Source organism: Lissotriton vulgaris, chromosome 12 (genome assembly GCF_964263255.1).
Source record: "Lissotriton vulgaris chromosome 12, aLisVul1.2, whole genome shotgun sequence".
NCBI classification, from domain to species: domain Eukaryota; kingdom Metazoa; phylum Chordata; class Amphibia; order Caudata; family Salamandridae; genus Lissotriton; species Lissotriton vulgaris.
In genome coordinates this window covers 287,552,565-287,571,801 of record NC_141700.1, presented here as the reverse complement: position 1 = coordinate 287,571,801, position 19,237 = coordinate 287,552,565, and the positions used below count along the sequence as shown (strand labels likewise).

Here is a 19,237-nt window from a genome sequence, read left to right as displayed (position 1 = left end):
CTGTCCTTTAGCTCCTCAGGAGACAAGGTTTAGGAGGAGACACTGTTTCCTGCTTAGAATCCTGCAGGGGACTCTCTCTTGGAATCACCTCTCTCTTCTGGGGCCTATGCCGTCATTTCTCTGCTTCTCTCCCTCCTTATCAGGGCCACTGCCCTCTTGGAGCCCTCATTCTGAGGTCAGGTACAACAGGGTTCTGCATTCGGAAGAGTGCTAAAACAGTCATCTTCAGACACTTCGTCTGGTGCAGATTACAATCTGCGGACCTCCTCCCAGGCGTTAAGGGCTATCTGGTACTCAAACCTTGGTTAACCCTTGGGGAATCTCACTTTTCCCATCATCACCAGTTGTCATAACTCCTCTAAACACCAAATATTGCTATATTTAACTACTAAATAAGCAGTCTCAAGTGCAGTTACCTTGCAGGTACTAGGGTCATGATTTCAATTATGCAACAGGAGCAGTGCCACTGGGGCGCAAAGAACTAGGAACCCCTCTATACACAAAATATTGAAATAATGTACTACTAAGCAGGCAGTTAGAAGTGTGGTTTTCTTACAGGCAATAGGCTCATGATTTGAATGGTGTAAAAGGGGTAGTGGCACCGGGGCACAAAGTGGGCATAGCTCCTCTATACACCCAATATTGCTATATTTTTAATACTAAACAGGTAGTCACAAATACAGTTATCTTGCAGACACTAGGGGCATGATTTGAATGGTGCAGCAGTTGTAGTGTCACCTGACCCAAAAGTTGTCAGAACTCCTTTAAACACATAATATTGCTATTACCAATTCATTCTATTATTTCCCTCTTTCATTTCATTTTTACAATTTTTTCTATTATTTGCCAACACTATACCACTAGTTACAGCACAATATATTGACTTTTTGTACATTAAGAAGTTATAACATTTTAGCAGACTTTCTTGAACTTATATTGTACAACTACTTAGCACAAAAAACTGCTTATTATCAATCACATAGGAAAAACCTAATGCATTTACCAACGATTTTTTTTTTACTACTGCACCACCTTTTAATTAAAATGTATTGCATTAAAAAAAGGTTAACCCTATTTAAATCAATCACTGACATGGTTGTCTGCTGACCCTGGCATGCACCATTCATTTGATGGCCACAAATATGAATGATTTGCAAGTTTTTTACCTATCGAATTGATATTCATGATATTGGACATGCTGAGACCCACAATGAATGGGAATTTTGCAAACTGACCCATTATAACATAGGTCAGTTCACAACCTCAGGCAGTATCCACAAAACATCTGTGCAAAATGTGCAACTGCTTTTTGAGAATCAAATCGTAGTACATCTGGCCATTGGATTGCTTTTGTTGTCCAGGTCTTCCTAAAGAGAACATGTACTCTCTCACTCTCTTCTCAGTGTGCTCCATGTCCCCCCAACTGCTATCTGCATGTAATGGGTTACGTTAATGGATGCCATCATAGGTATCTTAGTCTTGTGACTTGTCTTCAGCCCTTGAGAATTTAAGGAGTGGCACTGGGAGGAGATTAGTAACCCATCTAAATGAGTTGAACACCTCTCACTGGGCCTGCAGGTTGCAATTTCCATCCTTTCATGGTCCCTCCAGCCATTCAGTTTCTAGAAAGAGTACTGTTGAGTTAGGTGATCTTCACACCTGTTATTGAGCATCAAGAGAGGATTCAGCCTGTTGCCTGTACTACATCTATAACTTACAACAACTACAACAGTAATTGTTGGTGTTTTGTTGTTGTATTTTTTGTTGTTGTTGTTATTGGTATTATAACATTATTGTATCATTTAGTATCAAGAAGAAGCTTAAGAAAAGGGAGACTTTCAAAATAGGGTTCAATGGCAAAATATCGTAGCCCTAAATATTATGGTAAACAATATTGTGTCAAAAGTATCGAGCACAAAAACATTGTTTTCCTATACCTATAATGTAGATTACAGAAATATCGAAACAATATATACTTTTACGCTAATATCGAAAATATATACCCTTAAACATAGCAAACATTAAATATATTAACATGTAACAGTAATATAATGTAAATTAAATATATTTAAATAATAATAAATATATATCCAAATATTTACTCATTTAAATACACATCTATATGTATGTGTGTATGTTTATTTACACATAAAAAATGTAAGACTATTAAAATAATGTATAATTTAAATAAAATGTAATAATATACCAAATATATATATTTGAGGACAATAAAGAAATAATTGCCTACATCTCCGGTGGTTCGTGATTCTCTCTTTGCCAGTTGCGACTGCATGGATAGATGGAGCATCTCTATGGTCTTGCTATATATATAAATATATTTATATATATTTCACAAGTATCGTTGCAGGATGCATGGATTATTGAAGACGTGCTCACTCTGGATCATTGATTGATGATTTATTCAAATGCAAAAGGCGATATTGCGTTGAATAACAAATATCAATTAATGATCCCAAGTGAGTGCGCCTACAATAATCCCTGCATCCTGCATCGATACTTGTGAAATATTTGACAGGTTTTGTCCTACCAGAGAGGTCATGCACATTAGCAGCGCCAATATTCTAAAAGAGGACTTCGAACGGTACACACACACACACATATATACATATATATGTGTATATATATATATATATATATATATATATATATATATATATATATATATATTTTTTTTTTTTTGTAACACTGACGAAGCCTGCAAAGGCGAAACGCGTCTGTTTGGGGTGAGGGGGGTTTGGAATAATAAATTTTTTAAACTGATACCAGAGTGCCAGCCGTATTCTTTCCTAAACAACGGATGAGAGGAGGAACGTGCAGCGATATATGTATATATATATATATATATATATATATATATATATATATATATATATATATATATATATATATATATATATATATATATATTACCTACTGGCGATAGCCAGTAGGTATATATAGTTAGGACCTAGTTACCATAGGAAATTCCGAACATTCTATTGGGAATAATTTTTGCGCCGATTGAGGGATCTGCCTGTAATTTTCCTTAAATTTGCCTCGCTCCGCTCCTTCCCTGAAAGTTTCGGGGGGATTTGTCAAGCGGGGGCCAAAAGGGGGGTCTCAAAACGTGTTTTCCCCATGTTAATTTCCATAGGGACCTTTAGACACGGCTACAGCCCGAACGGCTGAATGGAATTACACCAAACTTGGCAAAATGGTAGGGCCTGGTAGGCAGATGTGCCTTTGCTACGTTTGGTGAAAATCCCTTCAGTAGTTCTTGGGAGAATTGAATTTGAAATTTTTCAAATGGCATTTTCTATGGGACCTTCAGACACGGCTACAGCCCGAACGGCTGAACGGAATTACACCAAACTTGCCAAAATGGTAGGGACAGGTATGCAGTAGTGCCTTTTCTATATTTGGTGAAAATCCCTACAGTAGTTGGTGAGAAAATTGAATTTGAGCAAATTATATAAATATATATGCTCACCGTACCCGTACGTGCGCGTACCCTTACGTGTGCGAGCGAGTTTTTGATTGGCTGGCAGTCGACTGTCAACATCCCAAACTGTCCAAACACGGAAGTGCTGGCCACCATCTTGTTTTTCAGGAGAACTGAGGCACAAGAGAGCCCAAAACAAGAGTGGAAAACACGAAAAGGGGGCAGGGTAGAGACCCTCCAACCCTCTAGCCCTTCTCAGGGGGTCCCAAAAGGACCCCCAAGGGCAAAAAAAAAATCAAAAAAATTGCGTGGTACGTGCATAAAAGGCCTGAAACCTGTGGTTTTTTAAGTGAATTTGCAAGGTTTTTAAAATGCTAATTCCTAACTATATAAGGCCTGAAACCTATGGTTTTTTAAGTGAATATATATATATGCACCCACACATCCAAGAAACTCCACATCTATGCCTTGTCTCCTCGCTGAAAACGGACACGAACCACAAAGTTTGTGCATAATCATTTATTGATGGGGCAAATGTCGCCATGACGCGTTTCAGCGCCTCCACGGGCCTTGATCACATATATATACATATACATATACACAATAAATTCAAAACAATAACTAATAACCTGGAATAAATAAAAATACATACCAATTTAATTTGACGCAAAAAATGAGCAATATAAAAGAATAAATTTTACTAAAAATCTAGTCTATATTATAAACATTACTAATTTGAAAAATATAATTTGAAATGCTCAGAAGCATAATAATATAATTTTAAACAATATAAACAAAACAATCAAATTCTATGAACAATACATATACTATTCCCACTCCAGTCTGCGCAACGCAACAGTAGGCAAAGCGCTGAACTCAGGACGGGTAAAATTTACTATAAGCACTCCAGTCTGTGCAACAGTAGGGGAAGCATTGGACTTAGGATTGGTAAAGTTTACTATTCACACTCCAGTCTGTGCAACAGTAGGGTAAGCATTTGACTTGGGATTGGAAACATTTACTATTCCCACTTCAGTCGGTGTACAGTATGGAAAGCATTGGACTCAGGAGAGGTACCAATTACTATTCTCACTCCAGTAGGTGCAACAATAGGGAAAGTGTTGGACTCAGGAGGGGAAAAATGTACTATTCCCACTCCAGTCAGTGCAACAGTAGGAAATATACTTTACTTCAAACACATTCCTTATTTTAATGCAAGTATTAGTTTCATATTATTATAAAACGATGTATTTCAAATTAATTATATAAAATGTAAAACAAATTAAACAATAAAAATTATTATACATTTCTTAACAAATTAATATAAGATTTTTATTTATTTAATAGGTATTTCAATACATTCCCACACTATAGTCCCACATACCTAGCAATGCACATTTAACATATATCTAAATTTAAAAATTATAATAATTACACAATTTACATAATTAATTCGCAATTAATAACTTAGCACGAATTAATAGTTAATCAATTATTATTTAATACATGTTTCATCCTACACCCCTAGAAACCCAAGAACCTTCATCTAAAATATAAATTAAAAAATTATAATTACACGATTTACATAATTAACAATTAATTAATTAATATTGTATCAATATTTAATCAATATTATTTAACTTCCCACCCCATACCGTTACTAGCAAACAACCTGCAAATAAAATGTAACTGAAAAAAATGTTATATACATACTTAATAATCAAATAAAGGAATAATATTAATTAAGGAACTTTTGTAAATTAATTATACTTAATTAAATTCCCACCCTGTACCTCTACAAACCTAAAACCCTCTACAACACCATAAATTACTGTTTAACAATTAATAAAAAATATAGATACAAATTACAAACTATATTTAAAAACATTAACAACAATCATAAGGAATATAAAACATATGCAATTAAAATAATAATCAAACACATAATCTTAAAAAAACTATATTTCTTACCTTAAAAATTGATATCTTTGGCCACTGTATTTATGCACACAATATTTGTGTGTTATGATATTAAAAACTCAATATTTCTGAAACTCGATATTTTTAACCCAATATTTTGTCTGAATACAAAAAATTGGGACCTGTTAAGAATACAAAAATTGCACTCAAGCACACCAAAAACCTTTAAGTAAGTAAGTGGACAAGGCACACTCTACAGAGGCATATGCATACCATCAACATCACTGCCTTCAGCCCATTTCAACAAGCCTAGCCATTAATCATCTTGAGTTTGCTATAAAGAGTGCCATTGTGTTAGGGAATACTAGCATTTTCTCTGTAGGCTACTTTCATAAATCAGTCTGTTCCTATTCACAAATTCCACATGCCTTGACTTTCTAAAATCAAAGTTGCAATCACCAACTCGAGTGGAGAAAATGAAAAAAAGATGATGGTTTGATACATTTAAAAAAAGATGAGCTCACAAACAATAGTGAAATGCATACAAATGATGTCTAGTAAAGATGAAAAACAAATGCTTTCTTTTTCTCACCAGAAATATTCTATTGTGCCTGCCATTGTGGATGGAGTGTTTCTCACCAAGAACCCAGAAGACCTTATGGCTGGAAAAGAGTGTAATCCAGTCCCCTATCTGATGGGCGTCAATAATGATGAATGTGGCTGGCTATTCCCATCTGTAAGATTTCCCAATTACTATGTCAAAAGCTTTCATGTAATAGACCAAAGCATTCATAGCTTCATTTATATTTGTTTCTTTCTCAGTTGCTGTTAATCCTCTACTTCAAAGATAATAGTGATAACTTCAAGCCATGGAGAGTGGGCCAATGCTTGGTTAACATTACTTACTGCAAAGCCAGCCACAAGTCCTTGTTATTTGGGGCACATATTAAGGGCAAGGGAAATCAACTAGAATTATTGACTGGCTCAAAGGTTGGTACTTCTTCTAGCACATAACCATGTCACACATGACACATCTTTCACTGTCCCTCTAAGGAATCAGTAGTCTGTTGTAGAGCTGCTGTTGCTGAGCCTAAACCAGTAGTGGCAGACTAACATTCTGAGGAATGTGATAGGCTTTCCTGCTATCAACAGTTCAGGTAATTTGCTAGTTCCACTAATGTCTTTACGAGATTACAGATTCTTTCTGGCCTCTTCATTTTTACTTTTCCAAACAATTTGCACATTGAGGCCCCTATTAAGATGACAGATTAGATGATGGAACAGCTCGACCATAGGTCGGCGGTTCTGAACACCGGATTAGAATGCGACCGCGCATGGTGTGGTCTCAAACTCCCATTTCTTAATGTGAGTTTGTGGAAATCTCAGCATGGTGTAGAAAGCACTCCAAAGTGCAGGGATTTTGGTGCCCCCCAGGCCCACATACATAGGCTGCGGAAGGATGTTGGCCCTGCTGGGCCCCAAAGTCGCTTTCGGACAGTCTTTCCATGTCAGAAAGGCCGACATGGAAAGGCTGTCGTAAACCGACATCATAATCCCGATGGCAGAAATGCCATCCATAAGGGGTTATTATAGGTTTCCTTCTGGCAGACGGTATCCGAGTCAGATTGACCAGCTGATTTACACTCCGACTGCCGACATTGAAATTCGGCAGTCGAACTATAATCCAACCATGTCGGTCTGTAAGCCTCCGGTGAATGGTTGGAGGCTTACTGACCGGCATTGTGATGAGGTCCTTAATGCCTCAGAAGTCAGAACCCTCATTCTGGATCAGGTTGAAAAATATTGCTTCAGATAGATGACGATTAAAAGTCTTGCCATGTTAAGTTTGCAGAATGTGGCTTGGCAGGTATCACAAAGGATTAATTACAAAATTATGATATCCCCAGTTTACCATTTAGCTGCAATTTCAAGTAACTTTACTAGGTAAGGTAGCTCAGTTAGCTAAGCAAATGCTGCTGACATTTATGTGTAACCTGAGACTCACCGGATTGACCTAGGCTAACATCCTTCTGAGGCTGATAAATTCACTGCCAGCAAACTGGCTGACTGACTGAATTATTTTTAAGCTATCTTACGCCGAGGCATCTTGGCGCTGTAGAACGGAAGGTAGTGCAGAGGTGGTTAGGACATAGTGAAAAGCCAGGTTTTTAGCGCCCTCCTGAAGCCCGCTCTATTATTTTCCAAGCGCAGTGCGATGGGCATGCTGTTCCCTATCTGATGGGCGTCAATAATGATGAATGTGGCTGGCTATTCCCATCTGTAAGATTTCCCAATTACTATGTCAAAAGCTTTCATGTAATAGACCAAAGCATTCATAGCTTCATTTATATTTGTTTCTTTCTCAGTTGCTGTTAATCCTCTACTTCAAAGATAATAGTGATAAATTCAAGCTATGGAGAGTGGGCCAATGCTTGGTTAACATTACTTACTGCAAAGCCAGCCACAAGTCCTTGTTATTTGGGGCACATATTAAGGGCAAGGGAAATCAACTAGAATTATTGACTGGCTCAAAGGTTGGTACTTCTTCTAGCACATAACCATGTCACACATGACACATCTTTCACTGTCCCTCTAAGGAATCAGTAGTCTGTTGTAGAGCTGCTGTTGCTGAGCCTAAACCAGTAGTGGCAGACTAACATTCTGAGGAATGTGATAGGCTTTCCTGCTATCAACAGTTCAGGTAATTTGCTAGTTCCACTAATGTCTTTACGAGATTACAGATTCTTTCTGGCCTCTTCATTTTTACTTTTCCAAACAATTTGCACATTGAGGCCCATATTAAGATGACAGATTAGATGATGGAACAGCTCGACCATAGGTCGGCGGTTCTGAACACCGGATTAGAATACGACCGCGCATGGTGTGGTCTCAAACTCCCATTTCTTAATGTGAGTTTGTGGAAATCTCAGCATGGTGTAGAAAGCACTCCAAAGTGCAGGGATTTTGGTGCCCCCCAGGCCCACAAACATAGGCTGCGGAAGGATGTTGGCCCTGCTGGGCCCCAAAGTTGCTTTCGGACAGTCTTTCCATGTCAGAAAGGCCGACATGGAAAGGCTGTCGTAAACCGACATCATAATCCCGATGGCAGAAATGCCATCCATAAGGGGTTATTATAGGTTTCCGTCTGGCAGACGGTATCCGAGTCAGATTGACCAGCTGATTTACACTCCGACTGCCGACATTGAAATTCGGCAGTCGAACTATAATCCAACCATGTCGGTCTGTAAGCCTCCGGTGAATGGTTGGAGGCTTACTGACCGGCATTGTGATGAGGTCCTTAATACCTCAGAAGTCAGAACCCTCATTCTGGATCAGGTTGAAAAATATTGCTTCAGATAGATGACGATTAAAAGTCTTGCCATGTTAAGTTTGCAGAATGTGGCTTGGCAGGTATCACAAAGGATTAATTACAAAATTATGATATCCCCAGTTTACCATTTAGCTGCAATTTCAAGTAACTTTACTAGGTAAGATAGCTCAGTTAGCTAAGCAAATGCTGCTGACATCTATGTGTAACCTGAGACTCACCGGATTGACCTAGGCTAACATCCTTCTGAGGCTGATAAATTCACTGCCAGCAAACTGACTGACTGACTGAATTATTTTTAAGCTATCTTATGCCGAGGCGTCTTGGCGCTGTAGAACGGAAGGTAGTGCAGAGGTGGTTAGGACATAGTGAAAAGCCAGGTTTTTAGCGCCCTCCTGAAGCCCGCTCTATTATTTTCCAAGCGCAGTGCGATGGGCATGCTGTTCCACAGCTTGGATGCTCGGAAGGAGAAAGATTTTCCGCCCCATCGGGCTCTCTTTATTCTGGGTAGTTGGATTAGGTCTTGACTGCAAGATCTTAGCGTGCACGCAGGCACATAACGAGGAAATGGTTGGTGAGCTCCTCAGATATGCTCCAGAGATAGGGCCTTGAAATGAATTCTGCAACTGACTGGGAGCCAGTGAAGTTCCCGTATGGCTTTTGAAGTGGGGTGTCTTTTCGGGAGGTTGAGTAAAAGTCTAGCTGCTGTATTTTGAATGGACTGGAGCCTAGCAAGCTGTTTTTCCCCCGCTCCTATGTACCTAGTCTACCATAGACATTATTAAAGCTCCCACCACTGTTTTCCTAGGAGTAAATGGTATGTAGGGAAGAATTTCCCGAAGCACCTTTATTATGTAGAAACAAGCCGAGGTTACCTTACTTATTTGTGCAGTGCAAGTAAGGTCCTTATCGATCATAAAGCCAAGATTTCTGTCCTTTTTGGCTGGGACAGGGCATATGCCAGCCTCTGGAGGCCTTCATAGGTCACTCCAAATAGATGGTTTTTGGCCGAACTCGATCACTTCAGTCTTTTCGGTGTTAAGCTTTAAGAAGTGGTCGTTCATTCAATTTTTGACGTCAGAGAGACATTCCCTAAAACACGCAGCAGTGGCTTCCACTGTCTGGGAGAGTGACACTACTAATTGAGTGTCGTCGGCATACAACACTAGATGCAGACCATGAGATTTTATTAGTGTCGCAAGGGGAGTGACGTACAGGTTGAATAGGGTGGGTGATAGGGCAGACCCCTGGGGTACACCACATGGGAGATAGAATTCTTCTGACTGGAGACCTCCCCAGTGGATTTGCTGTATGCGGCCGTCCAAGAAGGACTCGAGAAGAGCTAAGGCCGAATCTGTGATGCCCAGCGTCCTCAGTCTATTCCGTAGGACCCCATGGTTGACGGTGTCGAAAGCCGCTGTTAGATCCAATAAGATCAAGGCAGCTCTTTCCCCCTGGTCCATGGTCCTGCGGATGTCTTCTGTTGCTATGATCAAGGCAGATTCGGTGGAATGGCATGCCCTGAATCCGTGTTGCGTAGGGTCTAGGAGGTGGTTGTGGTCTAAGTATTTTGTAAGCTCCTGGTTCATGGCTCTCTCCATGATCTTGGCTGGTAAAGGGAGGCAGGATATTGGCCGATAGTATTGGCAAATAGTTACCTAGTTAAATTTACAGAAAATAGACAAACTGCAGTAGCAAGTGCTATATTAGGTTCAGGTTATAAAGTGGTGGTGTGGATAAATCCAACCCCCACATTGCCAACTGCAAAATATAAAGCAAGAACCCCAGAAGCTGCCTTTTCCCTCAGAAAATATGTCAATGCTGGAGGGTTACATAAGGGAAATGGCTTTCAGGCTGTGGGATTTTGACCATTGTTGCTTTTTGGCAAGGGTTTTCTTGATAGCTAAGGACATAACTTTGCCGATGTGCTTTGTTATTCCCTCTGGTGGCTCAGGGAAACATAGGAACAATCGTGGGACTTTGACCTGGGTTTCCACCAAAAGTTTCCATATTGAGGGGCTATCAGGCTAGCATTTTCCTTTAGAAAAATGTGCTGGGCAATGGAAGGTTTCTTAAATTTGATCCCGTATCCATGCACTTTCATGAATTAAGATGACTGACTTCATAGCTGTGAGACTGCTTTTAAACAAGGGTAAGGCAAATCGGATCAATCTGTTATGGTTTGTGCCTATTCACTTATGTGGATTGTGATTTTAGGGCCACCAGTTATCCCTGTATCATCTGTTGCTGCTATCACCTGATGCTTTGTTTTGTAGCTGGTGACAGATATTTCTGTTGTGCTTTGTCGTTCCCTCTGTTAGGCCATGACAGCCGGTGCCAAATTTGAACGGTGAAACCCACATTGCCCCTATAAGCCTCCATATTGAGTGGTTAGTGGACAAGTCTTCTTACTCTGAGCAAATGCATCAGGTGACAAAAAACCTATGGTGCCCCATCTGTTCAGTGGACACATGCAGTGGGCTCACCAAAGGAAAGTCTGCCTGTGTCATCCTCACCAAGGAAGCACCTTCAGAAGGAGACAGCTATTCATGCCTCCAACCATTACAACTACACCACTTATACTTTAAATCCACACACTATTGAGTAGCTCTCTAAGGTAACATTAGGCAAGGTTCCCTCTATTGATTAACCCTTAGAGTGCTGAATAATCGACCATTCAGCTAGGGAATTTCAAGGAGGGGTGACCTGGGGGAAGTCTCAGGGCAGGTGTGTGCAAAGGACACCTAGCAGCTTTATTTAATGTTTGCTATTTACATAAAGATCATAGGTGGTCTAAAAGAGATGGTTCCAACCTTCTGGAAGCAAGGTTTAGTTTCTCTACTATTCAGAAAACTCAGCTTGGAGGCAGTGAAAGTTAAAGACTACATTTCAAACACATTGCTACCAACACTTTGTAAAGTCTTAGAATGTCTTGCAGCCAATCAACTCATTAGACTCTTAAAAAACTGTAAATTATTGGACAACTTGCTGGTTCCACCCGGGCAGAGGCTTGATCTGCCTCCCTCCATTTTACATGGCTGACAGCCAAGTTTGCATGAATAGACTGACATTGCAGGCTTTAGGCATACAATCTAGAACAGTTTTTTTAGCATTCTTGTCAGATCATTCCTAAACACTAAGGCCTGTAACTTATCAACCATCAAGCTCACCAGTAACTTGTGGCATGCCTCAGGGCTCTTTGTTGGCCTGTATTTTTATAACATGCATATCAATGTCTGTTACGTATCATTTGCTCATTCAATTGTTGAGCGTTCCTTTATATAGAGGATACAGGAAAGTGCCCTTTTTGTTTGGTCACCCCTCCACACACACACACACACACACACACACACACACACACACACACACACACACACACACACACACACACACTGTTTGCTGCAGTGCTGATGGTTATGACTCTAATAGTGGACTTGTGCCTGCTGCCCATGCTCCAGTGTCAGTGCTTTCTCCCTAAAACTGTAATGTGTAAATTTGCATATCCTATTTGACAAGGACTTTACCCTCCCACTTATAAGTCCCTAATATATGGTACCAGTGGTACCCAGGGCATGGGTGTAAAGGGGCCCCCATGACTTGCAGCACTGGTTGTGCCACTATAAGTGACCCAAAAAAACTACTGACATCAGACCTGTCACTGCAGACTGCATGAGCGATGCAAACTGCTTGAACTCAACTTTACCCTCAGCATGTGTGGCAAAGTCAGTGCGCCATGTCTAATATATGCCAGTCACCCCTAAGAAAATCTTCCTGATGACCAGGCGGCAGGGTGCCTCATAACAAAGGTATGGACATGTAAGTGCAAGCTCATATGACCTATAGGGCCCTTTACCATTAAAGGACTCTATGAGTGATAGACGGTCGATAACATGAACTGACAACCGGGTAATCCGAGATTGGCAGCTTCATTATGGTAGAACCTAATTATGTCTTGTTTTGTATCAAACAATGTGCATACTCACCCCTGATATGAATCTTGTGTCGAGGATGATGTGGCATGCACCTAGGTGGTTACCTTAGAGGTTGTGCCAAAGAGAAGACCCTGTGGTTTGTTTTTGCAAAAAGGGGTACTGACTAAGAAAAGACGTATAAGGGGATTCTGGTCTTAGGAGAGTCCTTAATCTCAATTGAACTATACTGGCAAAGAAATATAAAACACTTGTCATACTGTATACCAAGACATTATTCAATAAACAGATCCAACAAAGATATAAAAACAATTAACACAATTTATTATGGTACCTCCCTTTAGGGTTACATTCTAAATTATGAAAAAAACATTATTAAAATAATTATCCACATGATAAAAACTTTTTTGTGATAAAAAGACAGTCAAAAGAAAGAGTCGACGCGGCGTTTCGGTGTCTGTTTACAATAGTCACACCTTCATCAGGACATTTGACAATTGACCTCAGATTCCCCTGGTGGAGAACCTGACCTTATGGGCCAGGCGGCGCAGGGCACGCCTAAAATCTCCGGGTTCACCTGCTTTGGCAGACAGAGACATGTGACACTCTGTTAGGCGTAGAAAAGCAGATTTATTAGCTGCAGCTAAGCACAGTTGTCCTGTAAGTACACCAATGGTAGGTTCTCAGGAGACTGTCACTTCATTCCGTGGCGCACAATCTATTATACTACACAGGTTTACAATGCCAACTCCCAAAACATACAAAACTGACAAATAGGAATAGTTTGAAAACAAGCTATTGAATGTCTTAAACACACCCTTCTTTCAGACCCTGTGTGCTCTCCTCCCCTCGAGTTAATCAACACTAGTGCCCGTAATTCAATTTGCAGGTGGTAGAACATATTGGAATGCTTGAAAAGACAGTTTATGTAACAGGAGAACACACGGAGAGAATAGCGATGGTCAGTTAAACAAGATAAAGTCAAGAAGAATGGTGTGACCCAAACAGTGGAGTAAGACATGGATTAATCAGTCTAGACATGGATTTACAAACTCGGGAAACCCTGACATCGGTTTCGTAAACATGGGCAGGAGTTACTCTTTAACGGGAGAGACACGTAGCAGCTGAAAAAGCAAAAACATCGCGTTCACCACGTCCCCCGTGCTGTCTGAGTGAGGCAACACAAAATGGCGGTCAAACACTAAATGGCAGCTAGATAAGAAGCGGCGTCCAAAACCACGTGGCCTCAGACCCTCCTTTTACCATACTCCGGCAAAGCACAAAAAGACTCATGTTAGTCTGAGTCAATATCAGTGGTCATGAGGTCATTGAGTTGTTGCTGCAACATCATTCTAATATTCTCTGTTTTCTGTGTTACTGGCTTAGAAACACACACAGTGGCACAAAGTCCACAAATGGCTGGATCACACTGTAAACAAAGACAACAAGAAAAGATGACTGCTAGAATGGCTCCAAGGAAAGTTAACACTTTCCATCCCCATGTGGACAGTAGTCCCCAAAACCATCACATCACAGACCAATCTCCAGTGTCCTGATGAATGGACTCAGAGATGACATGTAACTTAGAAATGGCTTGGTATACTGTAGGGGCATTATCAGGAACGTAAACGCAGCAACTAGACCCAATCAATTTACAGACTCCTCCTCTATTCACAAGGACAATGTCTAGAACCATTCGGTTCTGCAAAGTCATAAGGCGATCCGCCTGAAGTTCAGCTGTCAAATTACTCAATGCTCCAGAAGTTACATTTATGGTAGCATCGACCACACGAACTAGGCGTCTGATGTTTCTACTATTAACCATTGGACCCCAAAAAGGAAGAACCCCTTTCAGAAAATCTCCTCCCTCTTGTCCGGCTGTGTCTTCCGCATCAATAACCCCTCCCTTTACCAAATCTTTTTCTATGGTGATCTGCAGGAGCAGTATATGTTGGGGGAAGAAGAAAGGCTATATAACATGTTCCCGAGAAATATGTGGGAAGCCATGTATAAGCTCAGTCGTGGCAGATAAAGTATGTACCTTGAGATGGCACTAACAGTGAAGGAATCAAAGGTGTATAAACGTATGTGTGGGAACAATTACTCCTTTCTTGCTTAACTTTGGTATTCTGGCCATTTATCTGTAAACACAAATTACCTCTCTGGGGTAAAACCCAAATTTGTGCAAATCTCTTCTGTTTAACTTTGTCAGTAAGACTAGTGATTTACCGAGTCATGATCCATCCATCATATGCTCTCTTCTCATCCTTGGGAATTTTAACAATATCAGCTATTTTTGTCATGGTCACTATTCCCTTTATCAAAGAGCTATGACTGATATCCACTCCACCATTATAGGACCCACCAGGAGGATATCGGAGTTGGTTCTGGTATGTATTAGAAAACATAGCCAGATAAGCCCAAGCAGAACCTTCATACGTAAATGGAAGGACTAAATACGGCATCCCTCTCTCTGTATTATGTGGTATGAGCCCACAAACCCAACAATCAGTAGTATTTACTACCAATTGATGCTGATGTAACAATTGGATAAATGAATTGTTGAGATATTCCATTCTTCTCATCTGCTCATGGTCGGGAGAGAGTAAAATTTGTGCGGAGAAATAGTAGTAGAGGAAATCAAAGAAGTAGAAGTATGAACAGGTGTCAGCTGCATACTGTGTATGATCCATCCTACACATGCCAATAAACTACATAAACATACTGAAATATATAATGCTACGCCACAACGACTGAATAATAATTTCTTATAATGATTTATTTTCATTATCTTAATATCATTCTCTTTTCCTGTGCTATCCATTACTCTAAAGGCGTTGCTCACGATAATCTTCCTTAATCACTTGGCTGTGATTGTTAGCCGTCCTATGACACTGCAAGTCCTGTTGACCTAGTCACTATTCAGGTCACAGCCGAAGACTCCTACCGTGACCCTGCAACTTGATGGATACTGGAAAAGGAATGTTTCTCTTTTTAGCAAAGACAAAATTATAAAACACAGAATTTAATTGTCCTTAGGCAACCTTTTTCTCAGGTTGTACCGTGTCTTGCCAGGTATCGTTTGGTCCTGAAACAAAGTCTCTGGATCCGATGTGTTTAGTTGTAAGTGTGGAGGTACAGCTTCCTGTAAAACGTTGTTGTCCTCTTTCTCAGAACTAGTCCAATCCAGGTGTGCACTGTTGAATGGTACGAATTTGGGTACCTTCTCAGATTCACTATCACCAACACCTTCTCGGACCCACTGGTTATAAGGTAATGGTACCCTTTTGCAGTGCACGCCTTGGATCCAGTTTTTCTTTCCGACGACCTTCACTGCTGTACGGGTTGTTAGTAGAACTTGTCTCGGCGGCCCCCAATGAGGTTCCAGATTCTTTTTCCTCTGTAAATTCTTCAGACAAACCCAGTCGCCAGGTTGGATGGAGTGTCCTGGATCTGAGGAGGCCTCTGGCAAAGCATTTTGGACCTGTTGACGAATAACACGCAATTTAGTGGTGAGGTCGTGCAAATAATCAACCAACAATGGATACTGAATGTCTGAATACTTCTTGGGTCGAGGGACTCCCCAGACATTGGCTGGGCATCCAAAAACAATCTTGTATGGGCTAAGCCCCAAACGAGAATGGACAGTCGTTCTTGTTGAGAGAAGTGCCAAAGGCAAGGCATCAGGCCAGGAAAAGCCTGTGCTGGTCTGGATCTTTGCTAACTTAAGTTTGAGAGTGCCATTGTAACACTCTACCAAACCCGCTGACTGAGGGTGGTTTGCCGCATGAAATTTCTGTCTAATACCTTCAGAAGGACTTTGGCAGTAGACAAAGCAGTTTTGTCCTTTAGGGGGTAGGCCTCTATCTATCTGGAAAAGGCGCAAACCACCACCAGGACATATTTGAAATTGTTGAAACCTTCCATATGGATATAATCTATTTGCAGTACCTCAAAAGGATACGTAGGGGGAGCAAAGTGACCTGCTGGAGTTGGAGTTCCCTTTCCTGGATTATGCATCAAGCAAACAATACAATGCTTCACTAAATTTTCTGCACATTTAGGAATACTTTCATTCTGCCATACTGGAGCTAGGAGTTTACATATACCCCTTGCATTAATATGGGCTGGTCCATGAGCCATAGTAACCACATATATTACATACGCATCTGGTAACAACCATCGATGATGCTCTGACAATTCCATCCAACATCCCATTGTATCCAACATTCCCGTACTCTCTCTCCACTTACTCAATTCTTTCTCAGTTGCCTCCTTCTGAATAATTTTCACGCTTTCTACTGTGTCTTCACACATACCAGCATCTGGGACCCAACTTGCCAGTCCTGCAACATACTAGCGACTTTCAACATTCTGTGCCATTTCCCTCGCTATTTCATCCGCAAATGCATTTCCTCGACCCACGTCATCAGTGATCTTTTTATGCGCACTACACTTCACAATCGCTATTTGAGTAGGCAAAGCAAGCGATTCAAGAAGGTCGGTCACCAACTGGCCATGCTGTATTTTAGTGCCGTGGGAGGTAAAGAATCCTCTTTCCCTCCACAAACGGCCAAAGCTATGGGCAACGCCAAACGCGTATTGACTATCTGTATAAACAGTCACTCTCTTTCCTTTCGCCAACACACATGCTCTCGTCAACGCAATGAACTCTGCAGCTTGCGCTGAATTCTGTGAAATGCGTGCAGTTTCTACTATCGTATGTAGAGTTGTAACAGCATAAGCTGCTGTCGTCTCGCCATTAGGAAGCTTGAAACAAGACCCATCTACCTACAGGATCCCATCCGGATCCGTAAGTGGTGTATCTTTCAAATCAATTCGACCTTTAGTTTCTTCTTCCGTACGAAGAAAACAATCATGCTGATCTTGTAAATTTTTCTCATATAAAATATGCAACAATGTTGCTGGATTCAGAACATTACATCTCCTGATATGTATGTGACTAGCTAAAAGCGTCAACTCATATCCAGACAAACGGGCACTCGTTAAGTGCTGGGTTTTTGTCCTGTTCAAAAGAGTATCTACTGCGTGTGGCACCATAACATTAAGAGTATGATCCAACACCAATCCAGCAGATTGACGAATGGAAATCGCTGCTGCCGCTGTTGCTCTAAGACAACTGGGTAATGCTTTAGCAACTGGATCTAATATAGCCGAGAATTAGGCACATGGTCTTTGTTTATCTCCAAATTGTTGTGTCAAGACTGATAATGCACAACCTTCTCTTTCATGAACATAGAGTGTAAAAGGCTTACTGTAATCTGGAGTACCCAACACAGGAGCCGAACACAAAGCAGTACGTAAGTCAGAAAAACTCTTTTGACATTCATCAGTCCAAGGAAGAGGTTGGGGCGTATCTTTCAGAGTGAGTGCCAACAAAGGTTTAGCCAGAAGGGAATAATTCGGAATCCACTGTCTACAATAAGAGGTAATGCCTAAGAAAACACGCACCTCTCTTTGTGTGGACGGTACAGATATTTGTGCAATTGTATGGATACGTTCTGGGGTCAATCGCCTTCCCTCCTTTGACAAGAGATGACCTAAATAGGTAACCTCTTGGCGACAATATTGCAACTTAGTAAGTGATACTTTGTGGTGTAGATCAGACAAATGTTGCAAAAGTGACAGAGTCGCATTCTTACAGACATCTTCCGAATCGGCAGCCACTAACAAATCATCCACATATTGGATAAGAGTAGCACCTAATGGCAAAGAAAAGGTGTCAAGCTGAGACTTCAAAGTTTGACTATAGATGGAGGGACTCTCACAATAGCCTTGAGGTGCACGCTTAAATCGGAAACTTCGGCCTCCGAGAGAGAAACCAAAGAGATCCCTACTTTCTTCAGCAATGGGAATGCTAAAGAAAGCATTTTTGAGATCAATAACCGAAAACCAAGCTGCCGAAGCAGGAATCATAGTAAGCAAAGCAGTAATATCTGGAACAACAGGAAACTGAGGGACAACAATTTTATTGACCTCTCGGAGATCTATCACAAAACGATACACAGGTGGCTGAGAAGGATCAGCACGCTTAAGAACAGGCAGAACAGGACTATTACAAAAATTTCCTCTGGTCTCCTCGACCACACCCTTCTGAACCAAGTCATGAACAATAGCCAACAACGCTCTCTCACCATCGTTAGAGATTTTATATTGTGGAATACGTGGTAACTTAACATCAGGCTTCACAGTAATCACATAAGAGGGAATTTGAAGCAAACCAACATCATTCGGACCCGTAGCCCAAAGTGTAGCAGGAAGCGAACGCAGTTTGAGTGGCAGTTGGTCTTTAGATACGTACATCGGAGAAGTCAATCTATCACCCAAAGTAAGATGTACACCAGAGGGTGAGCAATACAATGTGGCATGCAGGTGTTTCAATAAGTCCAAACCCAATAAATTCTCTCCGCAACCCGTCGTTAAAAGAAGTGGAGCTTCTAAATCGTACGGACCAATGGAAATGGGCAAAGGACAAGAAACAGGGTTACTAACTGGGGCGCCAGAGAATCCTACGGAAACATTTGTTAAGCCAGACAAAGGTGCCCCAGTGAGTTTGGAATGCATAATAGAACTTCTCATTGCACCAGTATCCAAAAG

The 19,237-nt window shown here is 40.9% G+C and overlaps 1 protein-coding gene across 5 annotated transcripts in view; it reads left to right on the top strand.

Moving 5' to 3' along the window:
• Positions 1–19,237, top strand: part of LOC147673982 (fatty acyl-CoA hydrolase precursor, medium chain-like) — a 408,709-nt gene that overhangs the window by 282,374 nt on the left and 107,098 nt on the right. For all 5 annotated transcript variants that reach the window (XM_086945063.1, XM_086945066.1, XM_086945065.1 and 2 more), the window contains exon 9: positions 5,958–6,098. In XM_086945063.1, coding sequence (XP_086801189.1) covers positions 5,958–6,098 — 141 coding nt within the window. The remainder of the gene's footprint in view (positions 1–5,957; positions 6,099–19,237) is intronic.